Source organism: Scyliorhinus torazame, chromosome 11, assembly GCF_047496885.1.
Source record: "Scyliorhinus torazame isolate Kashiwa2021f chromosome 11, sScyTor2.1, whole genome shotgun sequence".
In the NCBI taxonomy this organism is placed as follows: Eukaryota; Metazoa; Chordata; class Chondrichthyes; order Carcharhiniformes; family Scyliorhinidae; genus Scyliorhinus; species Scyliorhinus torazame.
In genome coordinates this window covers 15,824,841-15,850,504 of record NC_092717.1, presented here as the reverse complement: position 1 = coordinate 15,850,504, position 25,664 = coordinate 15,824,841, and the positions used below count along the sequence as shown (strand labels likewise).

Below are 25,664 nucleotides of genomic sequence, written 5' to 3'. Positions count from 1 at the left end.
AGGTTGGGGGGGTCCGTGCCGGGGTGGAAGTTGGGGGTTGGTGGGGGGGGGGTCCGTGCTGGGGTGGAGGTTGGGGGGGGGGGTCCGTGCTGGGGTGGAGGTTGGGGGGGGGGGGGGGGGGGGGGTCCGTGCCGGGGTGGAGGTTGGGGAGGGTCCGTGCCGGGGTGGAGGTTGGGGGGGTCCGTGCTGGGGTGGAGGTTGGGGGGGGGGGGGTCCGTGCCGGGGTGGAGGTTGGGGGGGGGGGGGTCCGTGCCGAGGAGGGGGATGGGAGGGCAAGTGAGTTGGTCCACCTGGCCAGGTGCCAGCTTCCAACAGTTGGACCCATGCGGTCCATGCCACCTGGCTGGGGGGAGGAGGGGATATGGGCAATGATGACATGTCGTCGTTCCCCTCCCCCCCCACCAGGCGGTCATGTTTTCAGATATCCAGCGATGTTGGCCGCCGTGGTGGCAGCCGCTCATGTCTATGTTGCCCTGGATGAGGAGGAGGAGGAGCGTGCCAGAGAGGCGGCGCAGGCTGCCGCAGAGGGGCAGGCGGCAGCCGCCCAGGCTGGAGGGACACCTGACCGACAGGACGAGGAGGGGGGAGGAGGACGTCGCGGCCCCACGGCAACGGAGGCACCCGAGGGCGCCCCGTGTGTACCGGCCCCGGCAGTCAGACCAGGACCTCACGGACCGGGAATGCAGGAGGAGACTCCGGATGAGCCGGGAAACCGTGGCACACATCTGCCACCTGCTGGCACACCTGTCACCGCGTGGCACTGGCAGGGGACACCCTCTCCCCGTGTCCGTCAAGGTTACGGTGGCCCTGAACTTTTATGCAACGGGGTCATTCCAGGCACCAAGTGGGGACCTGTCCGGCATATCGCAGACATCGGTGCACCGGTGCATCCGGGCAGTGACAGATGCCCTATATGCCATGGCGCACCGCTACATCCGCTTCCCCGTGGACCGGGCCAGCCAAGATGCCCGGGCCGTGGGCTTCTCTGCCGTGGCCGGGTTCCCCATGGTCCAGGGCGCGATCGATGGGATGCACGTCGCCGTGCGGCCACCTGCAGATAACAGGGCCGTGTTCACTAATAGGAAGGGGACCTATTCGATGAACGTACAGGTGGTCTGCGACCACCGCATGATGATCCTGCATGTCTGCGCCCGTCACCCAGGCAGTGTACACGACTCATTCGTGTTGTCGCAGTCATCCATCCCCGGCATGTACGAGGGACGCCATCCCCGGCTGAGGGGCTGGTTGCTGGGCGACAGGGGCTACCCATTGCGATCGTGGCTGATGACGCCTATACGGAGGCCACGCTATGAGGCGGAGAACCGCTACAATGATGCCCATGTAGCGACAAGGGGAGTGATCGAGAGGTGCTTTGGCGTGCTGAAGATGCGTTTCAGGTGCCTGGACCTCTCTGGGGGCGCCCTCCAGTATCGGTCAGATAGGGTCGGCCGCATCATTGTGGTGTGCTGCGTCCTGCACAACATAGCCCAGCAGAGGGGCGATGTGCCGCAGGCAGAGGAGGGCGGAGTGGAGGAGCAGCAGGAAGAGGCCCAGTCCTCCCCAGATGAGGGGGATGGGGGCAATGGTCAGGGCAGATGGGGTAGACACAGGGGGGTGGCTGTCCACCGTTACCGGCTGGCCCAGTGGGCACGGGACAGACTGATAGACGCCCGCTTCACTGACTAGATGGGCGTGGGAATCGGGTAGTATGGCCACAGACCGCACACCATGGCAACAGCCGACCACCCACACCCCCCACCCATCCACCCACCCAGCACCCTCACCCCCCTCCCCAACCCCACCCACCCCACCCGCATGCACACCACCCCCCCCCCCATTGCCGATCCACCTGCGGCACAACGGGCCGGGCTCACACAGTTGCGGGTGGACGCGTGTCTATCGCAGGCCATGGAGGATGATGACAACCCGCCCTGCGATGAGCTCCTGGCTCTACATCGTTGGACTATGTCTGACCAATGGCCACAGTACCACCATCCACCCGGACCATCCCTGCATGCGGCTGTGACACTGCAGCGCACGGTCCCGTCCTCTGCCCGGCGGATGTTGATGGCGGCCCAGGGGGAAGGGGGCAGACTCACCTGGGGGGGATATGGGGGAGGGGGGGATATGGGGGAGATATGGGGGAGGGGGGGATATGGGGGAGATATGGGGGAGGGGGGGATATGGGGGAGATATGGGGGAGGGGGGGATATGGGGGAGATATGGGGGAGGGGGGGATATGGGGGAGATATGGGGGAGGGGGGGATATGGGGGAGATATGGGGGAGGGGGGATATGGGGGAGATATGGGGGAGGGGGGATATGGGGGAGATATGGGGGAGGGGGGATATGGGGGAGATATGGGGGAGGGGGGATATGGGGGAGATATGGGGGAGGGGGGATATGGGGGAGATATGGGGGAGGGGGGATATGGGAGAGATATGGGGGAGGGAGATATGGGGGATATGGGGGAGATATGGGGGATATGGGGGAGATATGGGGGATATGGGGGAGATATGGGGGATATGGGGGAGATATGGGGGATATGGGGGAGATATGGGGGATATGGGGGAGATATGGGGGAGGGGGGATATGGGGAGGGGGGATATGGGGGAGGGGGGATATGGGGGAGGGGGGATATGGGGGAGGGGGGATATGGGGGATATGGGGATATGGGGGAGGGGGGATATGGGGGAGGGGGGATATGGGGGAGGGGGGATATGGGGGAGGGGGGATATGGGGGAGGGGGGATATGGGGGAGGGGGGATAAGGGGGGGGATATGGGGGAGGGGGGATATGGGGGAGGGGGGATATGGGGGGGGGAGGAGATATGGGGGAGGGGGGGATATGGGGGAGGGGGGGGATATGGGGGAGAGGGGATATGGGGGAGGCTCACCCTGCCTGCTCTGACGAGGTCGTTCACCTTCTTGTGGCACTGGGTGCCTGTCCGTGGTGTCAGGGCCACAGCGGTGACGGCCTCTGCCACTTCCCTCCACAGACGCCGGCTGTGGCGTGGGGCAACTCTGCGGCCGTGCCCGGGATACAGGGCGTCCCTCTTCTGCTCTACCGCGTCCAGGAGCGCCTCCACATCGCGTGACTCGAACCTCGGGGCTGAGCGACGGCCAGCCATCCAGTCGGGTGTTGCGGTCGGGTGTTCCGGTCGGGTGGGGGGGGGAGCAGCGCGGCCTTATGAGCCGTCACGCCGTGCAGCGCGTATGACGCTGCACGGTGTGAACCACTGCGCAAGCGCGGATCCCGTTACGTCGCTGCTAGCCCATTTCGGGCCGGAGACTATCGACCCATTTTTCCGACGTGACGCAAGTCGGATTTGCGCCATTTTTTGCTCCGATCGACGGACTTTCCGCCGATTATGGAGAATTTTGCCCTATATGTTCACAAAACAGGCAAAACAAGAGACAGATTAAGGGACTATGTTGGAAAGACTATTCAAAATCAGTCGATAAGCACCTACTTTTAAGTTTTTCAGGTTTGTGTGTTGAATGGAGGTAGGAGGATGCTAATGTGTATTCCAGTGAAGCTTGGATTTGGTGACAATCTGTCACAGTTTTACCTCCTTTTAAGGCAGTGACAAAAAGCTTCAGTCAACCCCCTTGACAACCCCTCCTAAAGAGCAGTTTATTTTTGTATGATATGCCTCTAAAGTGTCTTAGGATTTTCTCTACATTAATGGTGCGATATAAATGCAAAGTATTATTGTTGCAGTTTCTCTACATATTTAAACACCCTTGTTACATGGTTTCACAGTGTTAATAATGAATGGTTTGACGGGGAAATCACTAACTTTTAACAGTAGAAATTTAAGGAAAAGGGGCACGACTGATACAATTTCCAAAACAATCTGAAAGTAAAGGCACAAATATAGAAAAATTTCAATTTCATATAGGTCCACACATCAGTTTAAACATTTCAAGAATGAGAATTTGATCAGAAGCTGCCTACGAGGTTTCGTAACACAAACTTATTCAAAATTGCACAGAAGATGAATCTCAGTATCTTGACATATTAATAGCTCAAGTACAAAACAAAACATTGGCCACGAGGGCGGTGAAAGCCGAGACCATCAATGATTTCAAAAGGAGACTGGAGAGGCACTTGAGGGAAATAAACTATGAGGATGGATGGGAGGAATAAGACCAACTGCACTGTTTTACAGACAGTTAACATGGACTCGATGGGCCGATGGACTCTTGTGGCATAACCGACTCTAAATTTACATAATTAAATGCACTTTGGAACTACATGCCTCCAAGGAACAATTCCACCTCAAAGCATCTAGTTAAAACTATCAACACCCAAGACTGCTCAAGTCTTTAGCACTTGTCCATCTATTGTTTCTCTTTAAATCACAGGTACATCCCACACTGCATGGTTTAAACTAAATTCCCATGGTAAGTGCTAGTTGCAATAAAACAAGGTTCACTTTACCCAGCTTTGTGCACGTCGAGAATAAGCAGTTTTAGCATTACCTCAACAGGTAATCACACAGTCCGCAAATAGCAATTTGAGAGAAAAAGCACTACAGCAAAATCCCATTCAAGTATCATTCTCACAGAATCGTTACTGGCCGTTCTGACAGACTCGACCATGAGAAGAAAACCAAGTGTACCTCAGAAGGGTCGCAGAATTGAACAGTTCATTTTGAAGTAATGCAACATATTTAATTTTTTTAATGAAAAATCACAAATGGAGAAATGTCAATTATGCATTAACAAGGCAACAAATTCTTTGAGAATGTGCAAATGAGATGGGTCAGTACAAAACGACAAGTAGATTCAATTATGGATCTTTGATTTAACACTAACTGGACATTTTTGATTGGTTTGGTTCTCCTTCTGAATCTATCTTTGCAGCTAATGCATCATGTACTTCCATCTTACACCAAAAACATTTAGTTAATGTTGGAATCTAGTTTTAAAACAAGATAGTTGGCACACTGTGGCTACAATGGCTTATACAACTTAAAGCTGCTTATAAGCAGAAACTCAATACCGCATAATTCAGATGCCTCAAGCATGGAAAAAAGTGTGTATCCTGCTGGTTGTTTATGATATTAATTTTGATTTCTTCCTTGCAAATATAAAGAGAACGTTAACAGAAACTGGTATTTGCACATCCAAATGTTCTTTGCACTATATAAACAAAAATTAAATGTTTAAAACATAAACAATTACTCTACTTCTGGGTTAGCAAATAAGGCAAGAATTTACCCTTTCGGATTTGTTTGCATTATTATGCAGTTTTGGTTAACATAATGAAGGACAAATTGCTCCTTATCAGTGCAGATTGTAAAGCACATATTAACTGGAATTTCAAACAGCTGGACCATAAAATGCTTTTAATGCATGATTTTAATCAGTTAACCATATGTGTTTTGCAAAAGATAGCTCTACAATGTGAATACCATTTTTATGTTTGTATTCAGGCTACACATCAGCTGGTCTGCTTACTTCAAGTAATGCATCTTTGATCACCAACTGTCCCTGCCAGATCCACCAATGTCTACGCACCAATAAAACGTTTGATTCTAATACCATCGCTTCCATTATCCTCAGGATCTTATGACGCCTCTTCAATCTCAGAGTGGAGTTCTACCCTGACTGCATCTAGGAAGCTTTTATTCATGTTAAATACAAGAAAGGAGCTCCTCCCACCACATTATTGTTATTGCATAAAGTTATAAATGCTCCCATTAACTCAACCTAGCCATCAGATTGGAACCTTGGGCAGCACGGTAGCATAGTGGTTAGCACAATTGCTTCACAGCTCCAGGGTCCCAGGTTTGAATCCCGGCTTGGGTCACTGTCTGTGCGGAGTCTGCACGCTCTCCCAGTGTGCGTGGGTTTCCTCCGGGCGCTCCGGTTTTCTCCCACAGTCCAAAGATGTGCAGGTTAGGTGGATTGACCATGCTAAATTGCCCTTAGTGTCCAAAATTGTCTTAGTGTTGGGTGGGTTTACTGGGTTATGGGGATAGGGTGGAAGTGTGTGTGGGCTTGGGTAGGGTGCTCTTTCCAAGAGCCGATGCAGACACGATGGGCCGAATGGCTTCCTTCTGCACTGTAAATTCTATGAAAAAAAGAGTTCTATGAAATCAGGATGAGGGTTGTGTTTGGTACTGCTGTGTCATGATAATCTTGTTGCCTACATACAAACTAATTGCTCATCAGGTGAGCCACTGGTAATTAATTACACCATTGTATCGTTTTGTCTGAATGTACAGTAGCCTGCAAAAGAGGTGGGAAAGCTCATCAAACTCTCTAAAGCCTTCAGGATTGGAGCAGTCCCTGAACACTGGACTGAAAGGTCAGCCTAAATTCTGGCAAAGTCTACCATACAGAATTTAACACCAAGACCACTGATTTCCTCGTCACTAATCCGTTCTACCAGAACGCAATGACATTGCTGGCACCATGCACTCTGTAGCTGCGGTTCAGGTTTTCTTGCAAAATTTTGTTTCAGGAAAATTTGGTACAAAGTTGTATAGCACAGTCACATACCTTAATCCAGCCAGTGTAACCCACAGTCGCGAACAGTGTAATAGAACGGCAGATAGCTTGTTTTTCCACATACTAATTGTGCTACTAAGTACAATGTTAAAAGAAACTGCTGCAAAAACAGGCCTTACGGATGGGAAACAAACAATGCAAGTACTATACTTACACCCAAAGCTGGCAATCTCTGCGTACAGCAAACAGCTACCCTGAGCTTCCAGTCTGTCTCACCATCCAGTTGATCAGTACGGATGAAACATGCACCTTGAAAAGCAAACAGATTAGCTTAGATATTTCTGATCACCTGTTAACAGAGAGAATTGTGTTTTATCACATCAATTTCTCAGACTTGAGTAATTAGATAAGAACCAAATTTTACTCTATTCAATCCTCAACAATCCGCTGTCTTAGTGGTCAACATTTATTTTGTTATGTTAAACATGGTTAATGGTTATGCAAAAAATTATGTTTTGATAAAAATTTGAATTAAAAAAATTAATATTATTATTTTTTTTTTTAAACAATCCGGTGTCTTCGAACCACCATCACTTTTTGGTTTCCACAGAATCCCTACAGTGCAGGAGGCAATTTGGCCCATCGAGTCTGCACCTACCCTCCGAAAGAGCACTCAACGTAGGCCCCTCCCCCACCCTATCCCCATAACCCCGCACATTGATCATGGCAAATGCACCTAACCTGGACTGTGGGAGGAATCCGGAGAACCCAGAGGAAGCCCACACATACACAAGGAGAACATCCACACTCCACACAGAGGAGTCATCCAAGGCTGGAATTGACCCCTGGTCCTTGGTGCTGAGGCAACAGTGCTAACCACTGTGCCACCCTTTTTCTGCTACTCTAACTGAGTGCATTTTAAATTGCATCTCTTGCTGCAATTTTAACACTCACCAGTCTTTCATTACGAAAGGTATTCATACTATTTACCAACGGCAATGTAATGACATCCATTCGTTACTGATTTCATGTTGGCTATATGAGAATTACCAGTTCTTTCAGCAGAATCTTCCTAACCTCAGTTTGCTTATGTCCATTTCCAAAATGCATTTGGCGAAACCCCCTTATTATCCCACATGACTGGATGCATGTTGTATCCTTTTGTGTGTATGATCAAGCTTAGGAGCTATTTTTCCTGAACTGCTATGCCAACATATATGCAAAAACAGAATTTCATTACTACTCAAACGACCTTTTTGGATGGCTGGGGGCCTAACATTCCTCTTGGGCAATTGTGGAGAAAATGTTTGAACAACAGAAGCCTTGCGTGCTTTTAAACACATTAATGGAGAACAGAACACATTTTTTGGTGGAGAAGGCATGGGAATATATACCAGACAGAACAAACACCATCTCTACCACTCAAGAGGACCTATAGGAGGTATGGAAGAACTGTGTCTAAAGGATCAGCAAATGCATAGTACAACATACAAAAGGTATGATAATAAATAATTGACTTCTTGTGAGGTAGTTGTGGCTGATTTATTAAAGGTGTCAAAAGTGTGAAGTTTGAATGTCAGATTAAGGTTGGGGCACATGGTTTATTAAATATACATTCCAGCAAAGTCGCCATAGTCCCAGAAGAAGGAGAGAGCTGACTGGTGGTGATTTATCCAGAGAGTCACCACACCTCAGGCGAGGGACAAGATTGAGACAGCATGAATAACCTCAGCCAGTTCGGGAATTGAACCTTGCTCTGCATCACAAACCAACTGTCCAGCCATCTGAGCTAAACTGGCCCCGGTTTATACATACAGCAGACCATGACCATAAATATGATAAAAAGCACAAATAAGAATGGTGGATGCAGTGTCAAGTAGCCGAGTGGATAAGCATCCTCAACAGTCAAGAGGAATCCAGTCAGCCACATCGAAGGAACAGTACACAAATGTATCAATTATCACCAACACTATTTGAAGTAAATACAACTTAGAGAAAAACAGATCCCCAGGGATCAAGTGGTAAAGTACACAATTTCCCATTTATTAAAAGAAAACTGGGAATACAACCCTCAATTATTTGCTTTTACATGAAGGATGGTAAGTTGCAAGCCCATATTGAGCAGTCATTTGTCTCCTCGGACATGACATTGCAAAATCGGTGGGTCGAGCAGCGAAGTCGAACAACGATCTCTCACGTGATGGAAGGGAGCGCCACTTCTCCAAACTGTAGTTTTGCCATTGACTATGTGGCAGCAACCAGAGATGTCGCGGATTTGGTCAGCTTAAACCGTATTGGATAGTAGATATAGACATAGGGGAAGAATTCCAACACAGCACACAAACATTCACACAAACCGTGAGGTGACATTCTGTACCACAGATATGCATGAAGCAACATGGGAACAAGACATGGGACGATCACATCAGGGGCATGTGTGCCGTTGTGCCTCTATGCACCAAATGACAGTGTATACTGTCCCTAAATTAAAGACCTAACGGTGGCTCTGGCAGCAGCAAGAAGTTCATAACACACAAGTAGCAACCGTGACAGTACCGACAGTCTTGCACAACAGAACCAGATGTGATGTTTAATATGCCTGGGAGCTTCCTACTCCTTTATTGTGCAAAAAATAACCCGTGTCAGTTGCAGCCAGCAATAATACATCATGCAGCAAAAACCAAGTCAGGGTGGAATTAATATTTCTGTAATTGTAACTTGTCCAAAAGAAAATATCAGTACCCAATTGCAGAGAACTCAGTGGAAGAAAAGACCAATGACATATTTCTCCACCTACAACAGCTGGTCTTCTACCTTTTCTGGCCAACATGCATGTTGCTCCATAGCAGGATACTCACCAGGACTTTGAGACAGGAATCTCTCCTGTCAGGGCAGCACGGTGGCGCAGTGGGTTAGCCCTGCTGCCTCACGGCGCCGAGGTCCAAGGTTTGATCCCGGCTCTGGGTCACTGTCCGTGTGGAGTTCGCACATTCTCCCCGTGTTTGTGTGGGTTTCGCCCCCACAACCTGAAGATGTGCAGGGTAGGTGGATTGGCCACGCTAAATTGCCCCTTAATTGGAAAAAATTAATTGGGTACTCTAAAAATTTTTTTTAAGGAATCTCTCCTGTGCTATTCATTTCTCTCATTAGGGTGGCAGAGCTCCAAAACCTTTCCCTTCATTAGGTGTAACATGGTTAAAATACTTTCAACTCATTGCAACCCTGCACTACAGGACGGTTGACGCAAGCACCCTTACTGATCTTTGACAAGGCTTTAACCAGAAAAATTGCTAATTATGGGGAAAGGAATGATTAGTATCATTGACCTCAGATGAATCAACTGTTGGCACTATCTCCAGACATTCCACCATTCTATCCGAGAGTCTATTTTTTGTTTTACGAACAGCCAACACAGGAATGTCAAGTCAGGGATTGTCATGACAACGGTGACAGTGGTGGTACTTAATGCTTCAATCGGAAATGTGATTCCCAAATTGCAGGAATGATCATTTCACCTTTTGCACATATTCCACAGGTTGTCAGAATATAGAAAGTTGCCGACAGAATCAAGGTTCTTCTAAGAAAATGCTTCAATTTTCAGAATTCCCCAACGTCCAACATATGTTGCGATGACCACTCTCTCAGCTTGACCACATATGCTTCTAATGGGCGGCATGGTAGCACAGTGGGTAGCACTGTTGTTTCACAGCTCCAGGGTCCCAGCTTCGATTCCCGGCTTGGGTCACTGCCTGTGTGGAGTCTGCACGTTCTCCCTGTGTCTGCATAGGTTTCCTCCGGGTGCTCCGGTTTCCTCCCACAAGTCCCAAAGACGTGTTGTTAGGTGAATTGGACATTCTGAATTCTCCCTCTGTGTACCCGAACAGGCGCCAGAATGTGGCGACTAGGGGCTGTTCACAGTCACTTCATTGCAGTGTTAATGTAAGCCTACTTGTGACAATAAAGATTATTATTAATACATGCACTGATCAGGTGAATTGTATGTGAGATATGCATTTCTTAATCTATTATGTCTGAATGTGTTCCATTTCACAAAGAAAATTTAGTTTCCTGGACACGTGAAATGTACAAAAATTCTGTACAATACCCCCTAGGGCATTGTTGATTTACCCTTCAAATTAGTTACATTTGCAAAAGGGTCATTTTCATAAAATCAGCAAAGGAAAAGACTACAGCTCAGCATAAAAATAAGTAGTCCTAGAATTACACAGTCGATGCATTGGGGTCTGGTAAGGATACGAAGCTTCAAAAGCGTTCCCTTCAATAGGTGCAGGATGCACACCCAAAACATCCCAAGCCACATTTTCTCTTCATGCTGCTTAATCTACCACGTGTTTGCAGATTTTGTTTTAAATTCAAGATGTCCAACATCTTCAGTTTTTCCTTTTCAATTGACTATGCGTTCGGACTTCTTGGTTGGGAGCAGGGGTTGGTGCGTTAGTGAATCCATGAACACATTTTACAGAGCTATTGGGGAAGTTGCATGAAGTTAAAATAAAAGTACACTTCGCATTTTGAGAGGATGATTGCTATGGGTATAGTAGATTTGAAACATTTTTATGCCTTTCCTCATATTCAATGACCAAAAATCACAAAGCAGCAGACAAAACAATAAACTTAACTGGTTGATTCTCCTACTGGTAAAGAAAATGGCAGGAGGCTACAGGAAGCGGAACCCATAACTAACCATTATGACAACTAACAGAGTGGGGGAGTGGGTCTAGATAGGGTGTTCCTTTAGAAGGTTGGAGCAGGCCCGTTGGGCGGAATGGCTTCCTTCTGCACTGTAGGAATTCTATGGTTCCATTCTGGAATCTTTCCACCCAGTTATATCAACTGGGATCGTATCATTCACATCAGACATCTGAAAGCTAGAAATCTCCACTGACAAACTCTGGCCAATTAGATACTGGATGAATGGCAAAAGGCATACCTTCTCTCCTCACATCAAAATCCGGGTAACCAACACTACTGAAGGGAAGGGATAAGGCACCAAGGTGTTGGATTCTTGGATGCTGTAAAGAGTAATCTATCCATGATATTCTTATTCCAATAATACTGTGCAAGTGTAAACCTTTAACATAAAATGCTAAAAGTAGAGAGAGCTATTTTAAGGTATATGCCAGGTCGATCATCAACTCAGCTGAACTTCAAGGATGTGAAGCTGTGCATTACCACCCTCGGGATTGACCCAGTTTCCATGACATTATATGCACGGGGACAGGCGTGATAGGCTCACTACTGTCCGTCCCCAGAGAGCACAGAACAACCCCAATTGAGGATGTGATACATTAGTTATCTTCAACTCAAAATATTTAAGAACAGAAATTTAAGGATATTGAAAGTGTGTTTTAATCATGTAAACTGCTTTTTTTGACTTAGTGCACAGTGTATCAAATCATGAGAAAAAAAGTGTAGTCTGTATTAAGCAGAAAAAGATCATCGGCTGATTTTAAAATCTCATACTGAAATTAAGAAAACAAAACAGGAGGAAGTTGCACAGTTGTCAGATAACTGACAGGAGTAGTTTCAGATGAACTAAAGTTTGCCAAAGCACGAGTGACCAAGTCACAAGACTATTTCAAAATCCCGAGGTAGTTTGTTATGCTGAAATATACGCAAGCGTTTCCACATATTCTTTTTTAAATGCACAATACATGTTTATAGGTTTAGCATTCCACAAATGCATTTGTCCTGGAGCTCAAGTTGTTTGGAATACTGAGTTATAAGGAGATGTGGCAATTGCATGCAATGTCCACAGGTGCTGGAAGGTTTGAAAGAGAGGTCACTGCACAGTTGGCAGCAGAGTATGAGAGAGTAATCCAATCGAATTCAGAAAAAAAACTTAAAACCATGCGAGAGAAGGTGTACCGGCAATCGAGTCCAAAAGGCAGGATTTGTTGCCCTTTGCAAACTTCCTTTGATAGATGTCAGGGGTGACGCTTAAACATGCTCAACCTGAGACTTCCGGTGGGGGCTATGAAGGAGTAAGTCGCACATTTGGTGGCTCCCGCTCTGGTCAGACTTTTGAATCTTTCTCCCGTTTTTCTACCAGACTTGAATTGTAAAACGGATGCAAGTGGCAATTGTTTACTGAATTCGGTGCATGGAGAGAAGGACTAGAAGTGTTCGTAACGGCAGAAACAAAAAGATAGAGAAGGCTTGGGCTGTAGCTGCAACAGAAGACGGCATGGCGGAGGTTCGGACCTCTGGCTTGTCGACCCAGCAGTTTATGGAGCAGCTGGTGCAAGTCATTCAGGAAGGCTTTGCTACGCAGAAACGGGACTGCTTGGGCCAGATAAAAGAGTCAATTGAGCGGTTGGAGCATAGATTGGACGCCCAGGATTGGACGATCCAGAAGGTGAAGGCGCTGGCTGAGCAGGAGGAACATCAGACTGTGGTAGAGCTGGAGGAAGGGGATGCTGAGGGCCCAGCAGAACAAGCTCCTGGAGGAGGTGGAGGACCTAGAAAATAAGTCCCGCCGGCAGGACCTAAGAATCGTCAGGCTCCCGGAGGAACTGACGCTGGGGCATATATTGCAGACATGTTTGTGAAGCTGCATTCTCCCAGCTCTTGGAGGTGGATAGGCTCACAGAGCACTCGCGAGGAAGCCGCAAATGAGAGCCCCCCCCTCCACCCCCATGTCTGGCCCCTACTTCCTAAAACCATCAGAATGGACAACACATATACAGCAGTATCTCAACAAATCGAAGGCAGGCCTTTACCAGAGAAAGTGCTCTATCGAACACAAGGATTCTCTCCTGAGCCGCCACCGTTCTTCCAAGGGTACCTCACAATTCCTCAAAGGGAGTGAGTACCAAAGACCAGCATCACAGAACTGCGATCCTCATCCAGAACAACAGTCTCAATGGTGGCCATTGTTCGGATGTCTATGGCACTGGTGGGGCGAAAGCCCCGTGCACCAACAGCAATACCACGGCAAGCTGGGCGCCAACCAGACCTACTCCCAAAGCCCAAGGTCAATCAAGGATCCTCACTGCAAAACTCCAATCAGGGACATAGTGCAAGACGTATATCCCAAAAAAAGGACAATTATAAAATGTGCACTCGGATCAATAAAGGATTAAAAGACGAGCAGAGCCAGAGCTCGCCAAAATGCAGCCGCTTCCACCCTCACATCACGTGACCCCATGCCTTTTTTTTTTTAAAGTCTACCTGAATTGACAAAATGGTTTGATGAGCTGCATTTTGTGATCAGTGACAAACATTCGTTAAGCTTGCATTGCACACCCAAAAGGTTCAGCACCCTCTAACAGGGCTCCGGAGGCCTGTGTGAAGAGGGCATGCAACAAGATTGAATATTAATTTCTGAGCAGCACAGAATCCAAGCCAGGAAGTGAATAGTTGGAACAGTGAAGCCATAGGGATTGCATACTGTCGTGTTGGGTGTTCTGATGCACAAATGATCCAATGCGGCTGTAGATGGTACAACTCTGCTTTATTGTCTAATCAACCGTAACAACTAACTACTGGCTTGGGTACGTGCTTCACCAGCTAACCTGTGGACTCAGCCCTATCACTATCTTAGTGAGGCACTCAGCACATGGTCTATGTCTGAGTGGCACGCTGTGAGCTCTGTGCTCTGAGCTATCTCCTGGTAGAATGAGCGGGAACTGTGGTGTTCCCTGTTTTATAGTGCGTGTGCTCTCACTGGTGATTGGCTGCGATGTTATGTGTGTGCTGGTTGGTCCAACTGCCTGTCCATCAGTGTGTGTGCGATTGCACCATGATATGTTGATCTGGATATCATGACACATACGATATACAGCATAGAAAAGGTCATATGACCCAACCAGCCCATGCCAGTGTATAGGTTCCACTCGAGCCTCTCCCATCTTATCTCATCTAATCTACCATAGTATTCTCCCTTAAATGCTTGCCTAGCCTCCTCCTAAATGCATCTATCCCATTATTTTCAACGTCTGCCTGAGGGAATGAGTTTCATATTCTTGCCTATTCTTTGGCTGACGAAGTTTCTTCTGAATTCTCGATTGTATTTCTTGGTGATCATCTTATATTGATGACCTCTAATTATGTTTTGCACATGAGAGAAAACACTCCTGTATCCACTGTACCAAAACTTTCCATAACTTTAAAGGAATGTCAAAATCAGGTACAGAAAACAAAATAAAGCGAGGGAAACAAAATCGGGAATGAGCCTCCCTGCTTGACATTAACTGTCACTGCCAGGGGAGGGTGACCGTAACTAAGACTTACCATAGCAGTTAAAACTTACTTAGGCTAGAATTACTTAACAAAAATTTAGGAACTTCACATCATTCAATACATTTGAATAGAGAGTCAGGTGGCAAGATGCCGGTTTGACGGAGTTTAGGGAAGTGTGGTGCAACCTCTGGATTTTCATGTTTAACTGTGCTCATGTGCGAGTCGGAAGTTGCTATCCTATTTGCATATAAATAAGTGGTCCTGCAGTAGAGCTTGACTCATGCCTTTTTACTCAGATGCTATTATGGAGACAAGCTGACATTTAGAACATGGTCAACAAATATACCGACAAAGTCAAATGTCACTACAATTACCTTTATTTTGGTTAATCCATTTTCCAGATGCATCACTGGGAACTGGTGTACCCAGTCTAATGTCTTTCTGATGCTATTGCAACAGAACAAAAACATCCAAAGTTCTGACAGTATTGCAGTACAGAAGATTTCAGATTTCTTTGACTCCTTCTTTAATAATCAACGACAATGACCTTGAAGTGAATTATTTTCATACAATGGCTGATTTGATTAAGACATGGTTTGACTCACATTTTACATACTTTTTTTTTTGAAAGTGAGGGAGGGGACTTCATATTGTACAGCAAGTTCATGTTAACGGTAATTTATTAATAAGGATCCAGCTGTTCAGTAGCAGTTGCATACTAATGCTCTTGAGGAATTACTTATCTCCAGTAACTCAACCAGTCATCTAAAACGCAGCAATATTGCAGTTGACTCGAGTCATGAAAGGCCGACTTTGACAGGGATAATAACACTCCTACTTAGTTACACAAGTGGTAATCATATTTCATTACCATTACATTAGCTTATCTAGGGAAAAGAGCTGATACCACACCATCATAAACCTTTCATGTACTGCCACTGATATTCAGTCCACCATACCAGTTTCTGCAAGCTGATGCATTATAAATTGAATCATTTGGCACCTAATATATACCAGCATCACAGCAATCAATTATATCTTAGAACAGAAAGACTGTATCAAATGCAAATGCCAAACCAATTAAAATTGTTGCTGCACCGAAAAGTCCTGCTCATAGTAAAAAAAAAAATGTTTTTTCCCGAATCCGAATTTTGTTTTTTCATTTATACTGCAATTATTCTTCACTTTTGCTCCATACATGTTTTTTTTTAAATAATGGCATGCAAATTAAACCATTTTTAGAATGTGGTATGAAAAATGAAATGAAATGAAAACCGCTTATTGTCACAAGTTGGCTTCAATGAAGTTACTGTGAAAAGCCCCTAGTCGCCATATTCCGGCGCCTGTTCGGGGAGGCTGGTACGGGAATTGAACCGTGCTGCTGGCTTGCCTTGGTCGGCTTTCAAAGCCAGCGATTTAGCCCAGTGTGCTAAACCAGCCCCTACATATGACTACATATAACTAACTATAGCACGTACCACAAAACGGCCATTCAAACTACTAAAAGTGATCTAGCAGGAAGGAAAGAGAAAAGTAAGATGAGCACTGTATGGTAGAAGACAGCCTGACAGGCTGCCAACAAGTACATTTTGTTTGGGTGCCCAAGTCCGGATAAATTCAGTCTCACAATCAAAGTACCTGGACCCTGATGTAAGTAAAGTCTAGCAGAACTACATGTTTTATTCATAAATCCCTGTATATTTAGCAGCTTAGCGAGCTAACTGCCTGAAAGGACATGGTTGATAGAAGCTCCTGAAACTAAATCTGACCTGAAGGTGGCATTTTCACACAATACTGTTTCCAACAAGCTTGCCTACATGCCTCTGCTCAGTAATTGTATTTCCACTCCGTGCATAGTAATTTAATAAATGTTTTAAAAGCTTTAAAACTGCACATCACCGCCTTAAAAGCTTATTTATTAGTCAACATTTCCACATTCAGATTTGCATTAACTTCTGTACTTGACCCGGGGCAGGGGGGGGGGAGAAACAATCATAAGTAACTCCAATCCCAAATAAAACCCTGTATTAGGAAGCGTGTGAGCAATGACTAACAACCACTTAAATGTTGGCGCAAACAAAAGGTGCCTCAAGATGCAGAAATTTCTCTAAAAACCATGCAAGAATTATCAGAACAGCAATTTATTAAATATCCATGATGCAAAATCCCTCTGTGGAACTCCATTCTCTTGTGATATATCAAACAACAATGTTGTGTTTTGTTATCTACAAGAATTACTTTAAATTGGCAGGTACCATTACAACTTAAATATGGTTGTTTTCGTTGCCATTTAAGTCATTGGACTTTAAATATTACACTGGCCAGAAACAATCACAGAGTAGTGACGCAGGTTAATAAGGTAATTTAAAAACTAAACCAAGCACTAGGTTTCATTTCTAGAGAGATAGAATTGAAAAGCCATGTTAAAACTGTACAAAACCTTGGTTGGATCACAGATGGAGAGTACTCCGAACAGTTTTGGTTTCCGTACTATAAAAATAATATAAAGGCACTGGGGAAGATGCAGCAAGGATGTACCAAAAGACTGAGAACTGAGAGGTGATACTCATCAGGGAAAACTGAAGTTGTTTCCACTTGCAGGTGAGACCAGAGCTAGAGTCCATGAATGTAAGGCACTGATTAATCCAATAAAAAATTTAGGATAATTTTTCTTTACCTAGGAGGGCGGTTAGAATGAGGAAGGCAATAGAAGGGGTAGTTGAGACAGTTAGCATAGATCCATTCAAGGGGAAGTGAGCGAAGTGCAGAAAGGAGAAAGAAATAGAAGGATACGTTGATGGAGTGAGAAGAAGAGTGAGAGGAAGCTCAAGAGCAGCATAAACACCTGCATTGACCCACTGGACCAAATTCCAAATACTTGGTAAACAAAATAGCCAGGCACACAGAAAAGATACATTACAATTTAGTAGCTGAAACAAAGATCCCATGAACCAATAAAAAGAGTTCTACAGAGTAGAGGAAAGGAGAATAAGAATAGTGTTTGTTCTCCAACTTGCGACTTCCTCATTAATTGACCTACTCCTGCAGAACTCAGTTCATTCAAATAACTCCTAAATTCACAAATGTGGGTTTAGGTTTGAGATCAAGCTCCCTTTCAACCTACCCCAAATATCATATTCCCATCTGCACAACTTCTCTAAATTATCACGAGCAAGGGTACAACAGTAGCTCAAATAACCCTCGCTTGCTTGTAAGAAAACAAAAGTGTAGCCACTCCATTTACACTTATTACAGCAATGCCGGGGAAACAGCATGAAACTACAACTCCTATTAGTTGTATTAGTTCTATCATCCCCACCAAAATTAGTTTGCATCTTCCTTGAAAGGCAGAGGGAAGAAAGTTGGCTCATGTAAATGATGATAACATACTTGAGATAAAAAGTTCGGTTCACATTTGTACTTCCGGCCATACGTTTACCCTCAAAACATGGCCGTTCAGAAGGCGGAGGGGAATAGTCTTGATCGCTCAAATCAATAGGTCCACGAAACAATACCACAAGCTGAAGCTTTGGATATCAGCAAGTACATATGCGCAAGAATCAAGTAGCTGCTTCATTCCTCTATCACCCTCTTATACATTCTGATCCTGAACCCTTCTTGGACTTTCACTCCCATCTTCAATCTCATCTATGAATCTTGCACAGTTCGGACATTTTACTCACTCAATCATTGCTGACCAAGCTATGTCAATGATTTCCTTTTTTCACATACAAAATAATCATAAAATAGTCATAACAGTGTTTCTCAAAAACTTACCTGCAACCCATCTTCTCCACTATTAACTTGGCTTTCTAAAATGTCTTTAAATGCACCCAGCTCTATGTCCGTCTCTTCCTTAGTTTCCTTCCTGCCTGTTTTTGCAAGAATGAAGACTGAAAGGGACTTGGCACAAGTTAGGATATGGACTGTAGATTATAGGTTGAGTTCAAATGTATATAGGCACTGGAATAGTTGAGGTTAGATACGTGAATGCATGGATGAGGGTTAATTAAGGTGAGCGAAGGAGGGAGCAGTGATGGGCAATGTGGTCATAAGCAGTCTTGGCGATGGAGAGGAGATGGGAGCAGAAACATAGCTCAAGGGAAGATGCAGCCACCAAGGTAATGAGAGTAACAGTTCACCCACAGACAGTGGCCAAGAAGAGGGGTAGAGTTGGCGACAAGTAAAGAGTCAGTGGTGGGGGGCCAATGAAAATGGCTTAAGTCTTTAACACGTTGAAACAACATGAAAGCAAGCTGTGGCACCCACGAAACCTTTGAATCATAGAATAGTTACAGCACAGAGGGAGACCATTTTTCCTGTTGATCCCATGTCGATTCTCTATTTGGTCAGATTTGCTAGGCACATGCCCCTGTAGCCCTGCAGTTTCTTTCCTCCTCAGGTGTTTATCCAATTCCCTGTTGAAAGCCACCACTGAATGTGCCTCCACCATCTTTTCAAACTGTGGCTTCCGCTTGAGAAAGAAGGTTGTCCTCACATTGCCGTGGTTCTTTTGCCAATCACTTTAAATCTATGTCCTTCTGATTCTCTACCCTTCTGCCAATGGGAACCATGTCTCTCTTTCCAGATCCCTCATAATTTTGAATACTTCTATCAAAGCTCCCCTCAATCTTCTCTAGGAGAACACCCCCAGTTTATCCATGAAACTTTAAACACCTCAATTAAATCAGTTCATTTTCTTTATGCATTATGCACTTGAGGGAATGTTTTTAATATCTATGAATCTTACTCCCAAAATCCTCAGTTTTCCTCAAAAATATTTGTTTTTTTTAGACAAATGAACCACTTATTTTTGCCTATTCCACTATCTGTAATATTCCTTTGCGACTTCCTTTGATCTTGGAATAATTTTATCATGTTAATATCGTCTGTAAATTTGGACAGCACTTCATCTAGCTTCTGCCTCAAGGCGCTGAGGACCCGGGTCCAATCCCAGGTCACTGTGGAGTTTACACATTCCCCCAGTGTTTGTGGGGGTACGCCCTCAACACTGATTGTGTCTCCTGCTCCCTTCTAATAAGTTTCAAATCCAATATACTACACCCATTTAATTCAATCCTCGTTAATCTTCTCCAATAGACTTGTGTACAGTACTTTGTGCAAGACTTTGCAGAAGTCCTTGCATATCATATCCACTGCATTTTCCCCAAATACCATAGGTTAATTTCTCAAAGAACTGAATCAGGTTTGTGAAGCACAATCTTCCTTTCAGAACATCTGCTTCTAATTATACTTTTTTTTCCCAATTGCACTGAACTAGTCCTTTTGTTTTCCTTCATTTTTTAAAAAAAGGGTAAGATCCAAGTAAAACTGACGTAAAGCAAATCAACATAGGATAGGAGTGTTTAATCCGTCAGATAATGTAATCTTATTTCATAAGAGGCAGCATATTAAAGATCTCCTCTACACTGTTGCTAAAGTGTAAAATTACAATTTTATTCTACTGATAATTAACAACTTCAACAAAACAATTTAAATATATCAGGCATTCACAGTGGAGTATTTTTGTGAAGAATCTGTCTCCCCTTTTACTTTTGGTATTTTATCAGCATTGAAGTAAACACTACGTTTGAAGTTGTTCTCTGTTTTAGACTAAAGCAAAATTGCACCAGTAGTTAGAAGCAACAATAATAATCATTTAATCACACCAGCACCAGGACTGGCCACCTGGACTTGCCTTCAGATAGCATACAATACAGCATGATAAATGCCTGTTCATCAGAACTAGAGATGGGAGCAACCTGGACATTGGTAGGGATTGTAATATGGGCCAAAAACCCTTTTCGCCAAACCCTAGGCAAGTTCTTCCAAAACAGGCAACACATGCACTCGCCATAAAAGAAAAATAATAGTCAAGATCCATCACTATCTAAGATGAACATTGTTCAAGAATTGATAAACACATAGAAAATGCCATTTGATTAATCCAAATAAATCAAATCAGCAATTTGATTGTTAAGAAACATTGCCAAACTTGTGGCAAGAAAGTGTGACTCCTAATTTAAAAGATAAAGTGGTTAGCACTGTTGCTTCACAGCGCCAGGGCACCAGGTTTGATTCCCGGCTTGGGTCACTGTCTGTGCAGAGTCTGCACGTTCTGCCTGTGTCTGCGTGGGTTTCCTGCAGGTGCTCCGGTTTCCTCCCACAAGTCCCAGAAGAGGTACTTGTCAGGTAAATTGGACATTCTGAATTCTCCCTCAGTGTACCCGAACAGGCGCCCGAGTGTGGCGGATTTTCACAGTAACTTCATTGCAGTGTTAATGTAAGTCTACTTGTGACACTAATAAAGATTATGAAATAAATCTCTAAAAGGACAATTGCACAGCATTATTTTCTAACTCATCACCTTATTAGCTGCATGCACATTCAACTTGTGCCTTTTTCACGCCTTCACTCAAAGATGACTGGTGAGGGAACAAAGATTATTTGAAAACGTACAATTTATTTGTAATCTCATGTATTTTTGAAGTGAATAGGAAATTAGTAAATCTACTTTCTCCGTTTTGCTACTAATATCTGCCCTTTAATTATGCATATGTTATTTTTTCGTTTACCCCCACCATTTTCCAAATGAGTGACAAAGCAACCTTTGTCTTCTGCCCATTCTGTTGTACACTCAACCATGTCCAGTTGTTTCCCCCAATGACCCAATAAAGGTCAAGAGCTCAATAGCTGGTTAATTGTCAGTGCCCATTGTAAAAGATTGCTCTAGAGTTTGGGCTGTTGTAGTGGAATTTTTGTTTTCATGCTGTCCATGCTGGACGTGAGCCAGGCTGTGAAAGCCAGACTGGAGTCCCAAAAGAGGAAGTGTGTTTAATTCCTCCATAACCGTGTAGCAGCAGCCTCGAAAGCACAGGAATTTGAAGGGTAAGGTTATGGAGACCATTGGGGGGGGGGGGGGGATTGCAGCGGCATGGCAAGGTGTTTTCATCTTTTTGCCCACCTGCAACTGTTTTTTTTTAAATTAAGAAATAGATGGAGCAGTTTATTACAAAAGTATTACCTCCTCCAATGCTCCAAGAATAATAAATTACATAACACATTCCTATTCTCAAGTTATCATTCCCCTGGGAAGAAGCTCCAAAACAAATGCTAAGTATTTTCCCAAATGCAGGAATGGAAAACTGGGAAATACATCAGAATCGGCCATTCTCACTACATTTCTGGCAACAATATGCACTTATATAACCGGTTACAGAACAGCATTGACAAAAAGCAAGGAGGTCACCTGTTAACAGTCTCAGCCAGGTCAATGCTACATAAGGGATGGTGATTAACAAAATTAGGATAAATACAAAAAATTAATATCGCTAAGCAGTCTGGGGGCACAGGCAACAAAATACCAATAGCTTACGGTTTTGGGAAACCACAAATTTACTTGGGGGAAGCAGCTAGATACGGCTGTTTGTGCAGCAAGACTGAAGACAAACAGAAAGAAAATGTCAGTCACTCTTTTCAAAAATGCCACTTGTGGGTGGGGTGAAAGGAAACAATACATTTCTATTTGCATAATTAAAACTACCTGCAGAAAGGATGAAAACAGGGCAAAACAGAAAGAAAATCTGTTTACCAATTTCCTATTAATTACCAGAAACAAATTAGATTACAATTCAATTCAGCAATTAAAAAGAATATGCACAGATTTCCTGCATTACAACTTATGGCAGGTGTGAAAAGGTGCAGCATAAATGTAGGACTTTTTTTTCTGCAGTGCTGCAGGCATTAGGAGTAAGTCCTAATATTCACATACGAGCATATCACTCAGAGAAAAGGGGAGAGTGAGCAGGGGGAGGGGGGTAGAGAAAGGGGAGAAGAGCATGGGGGGGGGGGGGAGAAAGGGGGAGAGGAGCGCAGGGGGAGGGAGAGAGGGGGAGGGAGAGAGGAGGAGGGGGAGAGGAGGAGGGGGAGAGGAGGAGGGGGAGAGGAGGAGGGAGAAGGGGGAGAGGAGGAGGGGGAGAGGAGGAGGGGGAGAGGAGGAGGGGGAGAGGAGGAGGGGGAGGAGAAGGAGGAAAGGAGGAAAGGGAGAGGAGCGCGCGGGGAGGAAGGGGAGAGGGAAAGGAGGAGGAGGAGGGGAAATGAGGGAAGAGCGTGGGGAGAGGAGGAAGAGCGTGGGGAGAGGAGGAAGGGGAGGGGAGAGAGAGGAGGGAAGGGGGAGGAGCGTGGGCGGGGAGAGGAGGAAGGGGAGAGGAGGGTGGGGGAAGAGGAGGAAGGAGAGAGGAGAGTGGGGGGGGAGGAGGAAGGGGAGAGGAGCGTGGGGGGAAGAGGAGGAAGAGGAGGAAGGGGAGAGGAGCGTGGGGGGGGGAGAAGAGGAGGAAGGGGAGAGGAGCGTGGGGGAAGAGGAGGAAGGGGAGAAGAGCGTGGGGGGAGAGGAGGAAGGGGAGGGGAACGTGGGGTGGGGAGGAGAAAGAGAAGAGGAGAATGGGGGGGAGAGGAGGAAGGGGAGAGGAGCGTGGGGTGGGGAGGAGAAAGAGAAGAGGAGAATGGGGGGGAGAGGAGGAAGGGGAGAGGAGCGTGGGGTGGGGAGGAGAAAGAGAAGAGGAGAATGGGGGTGGAGAGGAGGAAGTGAAGAGGAGCGTTGGGGGGGGGGGGGGGAGAGGAGGAAGGGATGGGGAGCATGGGCAGAGGAGGAAGGGAAAGGAGGAGTGGGAGGAGAAAAGAGCAGAGAGAGTTGGGGGGGGAGGAAGGGGAGAGGAGCATGGGGAGGGAGAGGAGCAGGAAGGGAAAGGAGTGTGGGGGGGGGAAGGGGGAGGAGGATGGGGGAAGAGGGAGGAGGAAGGGGAGAGGAGCATGGGGCGGGGGTGGAAGAGGAAGGGGAAGATAGGAAAGAGGAGCGTGGGAGGAGGGGGAAGGGCAGAGGAGCCGCCGGGGGGGGGGGGGGGGGGGGGGGTGTGAAAGGAAGAGGTTTGTCTGGAGGAGAAATCGGAGAAGTGGAAGAAAGTGAGTGGGTAGGGGGGGGTGGAAGAGGAGAGAGGTGGGGCCAAGAGGAGAAAGAGAAAGAGGCAAGAGGAAGGGGTGCAAGCCAGAGTAGAGGGAGGGGTGCAAGTCAAAAGCAGAGAGAGTGGTGCAAGCCAAAGAAAAGAGAGAGGGGTGCAAGCCAGAGCAGAGGGAGGGTTGCAAGCCAGAGCAGAGAGAGGGGGGTGCAAGCCAGTGCAGGGAGAGAGAGAGAGGTGCAAGCCAAAGAGGAGAGTGAGAGGGGTGCAAGCCAGAGACGAGAGAGAGAGAGAGGGGTGCAAGCCAGAGACGAGAGAGAGAGAGAGGGTTGCAAGCCAGAGCAGAGAGAGAGGGGTGCAAGCCAGAGCAGGGAGAGAGAGGGGTGCAAGCCAGAGCAGGGAGAGAGAGGGGTGCAAGCCAGAGCAGGGAGAGAGAGGGGTGCAAGCCAGAGCAGGGAGAGAGAGGGGTGCAAGCCAGAGCAGGGAGAGAGAGGGGTGCAAGCCAGAGCAGGGAGAGAGAGGGGTGCAAGCCAGAGCAGGGAGAGAGAGGGGTGCAAGCCAGAGCAGGGAGAGAGAGGGGTGCAAGCCAGAGCAGGGAGAGAGAGGGGTGCAAGCCAGAGCAGGGAGAGAGAGGGGTGCAAGCCAGAGCAGGGAGAGAGAGGGGTGCAAGCCAGAGCAGGGAGAGAGAGGGGTGCAAGCCAGAGCAGGGAGAGAGAGGGGTGCAAGCCAGAGCAGGGAGAGAGAGGGGTGCAAGCCAGAGCAGGGAGAGAGAGGGGTGCAAGCCAGAGCAGGGAGAGAGAGGGGTGCAAGCCAGAGCAGGGAGAGAGAGGGGTGCAAGCCAGAGCAGGGAGAGAGAGGGGTGCAAGCCAGAGCAGGGAGAGAGAGGGGTGCAAGCCAGAGCAGGGAGAGAGAGGGGTGCAAGCCAGAGCAGGGAGAGAGAGGGGTGCAAGCCAGAGCAGGGAGAGAGAGGGGTGCAAGCCAGAGCAGGGAGAGAGAGGGGTGCAAGCCAGAGCAGGGAGAGAGAGGGGTGCAAGCCAGAGCAGGGAGAGAGGGGTGCAAGCCAGAGCAGGGAGAGAGAGGGGTGCAAGCCAGAGCAGGGAGAGAGAGGGGTGCAAGCCAGAGCAGGGAGAGAGAGGGGTACAAGCCAGAGCAGGGAGAGAGAGGGATGCAAGCCAGAGCAGAGAGAGTGGTGCAAGCCAACGCAGAGGGAGGGTTGCAAGCCAGAGCAGAGAGAGGGGTGCAAGCCAGAGCAGGGAGAGAGAGGGGTGCAAGCCAAAGCACAGAGAGAGGCGCAAGCCAAAGAAAAGACAGAGGGGTGTAAGCCAGAGACGAGAGAGAGAGAGAGAGAGAGGGGTGCAAGCCAGAGCAGAGAGAGAGAGGGGTGCAAGCCAGAGCAGAGAGAGAGAGAGAGAGAGAGAGAGATGCAAGCCAGAGCAGAGAGAAATAGGGGTGCAAGCCAGAGCAAAGGGAAGGGTGCAAGCCAGAGCAGAGAGAGGTTTGCAAGCCATAGCAGAGAGAGGGGCGCGGAGAGGGGGGAGCGAGAGCATGAGAGAGGGGGGAGCGAGAGCATGAGAGAGGGGGAGAGCAGAGAGAGGGGGAGCCAGAGCAGAGAGAGGGGGGAGCGAGAGCAGAGAGAGGGGGGAGTGAGAGCAGAGAGAGGGGGGAGTGAGAGCAGAGAGAGGGGGCAAGAGCAGAGAGAGGGGGGAGCAAGAGCAGAGAGAGGGGGAGCAGAGAGAGGGTGATAGGGAAGGCTCAGAGGAGAACGGTGGCAGTGCAGGAATGAGTGAAAGTAGTAAAGTTAAGTCAAACGCATTATAAAAAGTGGGGAAAATTGAAAAATGAAAATTGATAATTTTCATTATTGTTCCTTACATTTGTGATTTTTCTATGCTTCCTTATACAAGCAGCTTAATGTTTTTCATATCCCATACACCTGTTGCATTGATTTCATATGAATTATGGTCATAAGTTCTGGTCATCAGGTCACACTAAATGTAAAATGCTAATTTCTAGATCCCGGTAAATTTCCCTACCTTTTTTAATTT

General features: G+C 46.7%; 1 protein-coding gene and 1 long non-coding RNA gene across 2 annotated transcripts in view; one reads left to right on the top strand and one right to left on the bottom strand.

Annotated features, from left to right (window-relative positions):
* Positions 1 to 25,664, bottom strand: part of atp9b (ATPase phospholipid transporting 9B) — a 412,539-nt gene that overhangs the window by 237,284 nt on the left and 149,591 nt on the right. The window contains exon 8 of the mRNA XM_072466981.1: positions 6,678 to 6,772. Within this exon, the coding sequence (XP_072323082.1) occupies positions 6,678 to 6,772 (95 nt within the window). The remainder of the gene's footprint in view (positions 1 to 6,677; positions 6,773 to 25,664) is intronic.
* The window catches only part of LOC140385136 (uncharacterized), a 67,040-nt gene that overhangs the window by 6,542 nt on the left and 34,834 nt on the right, over positions 1 to 25,664 (top strand). The window lies entirely within an intron of this gene.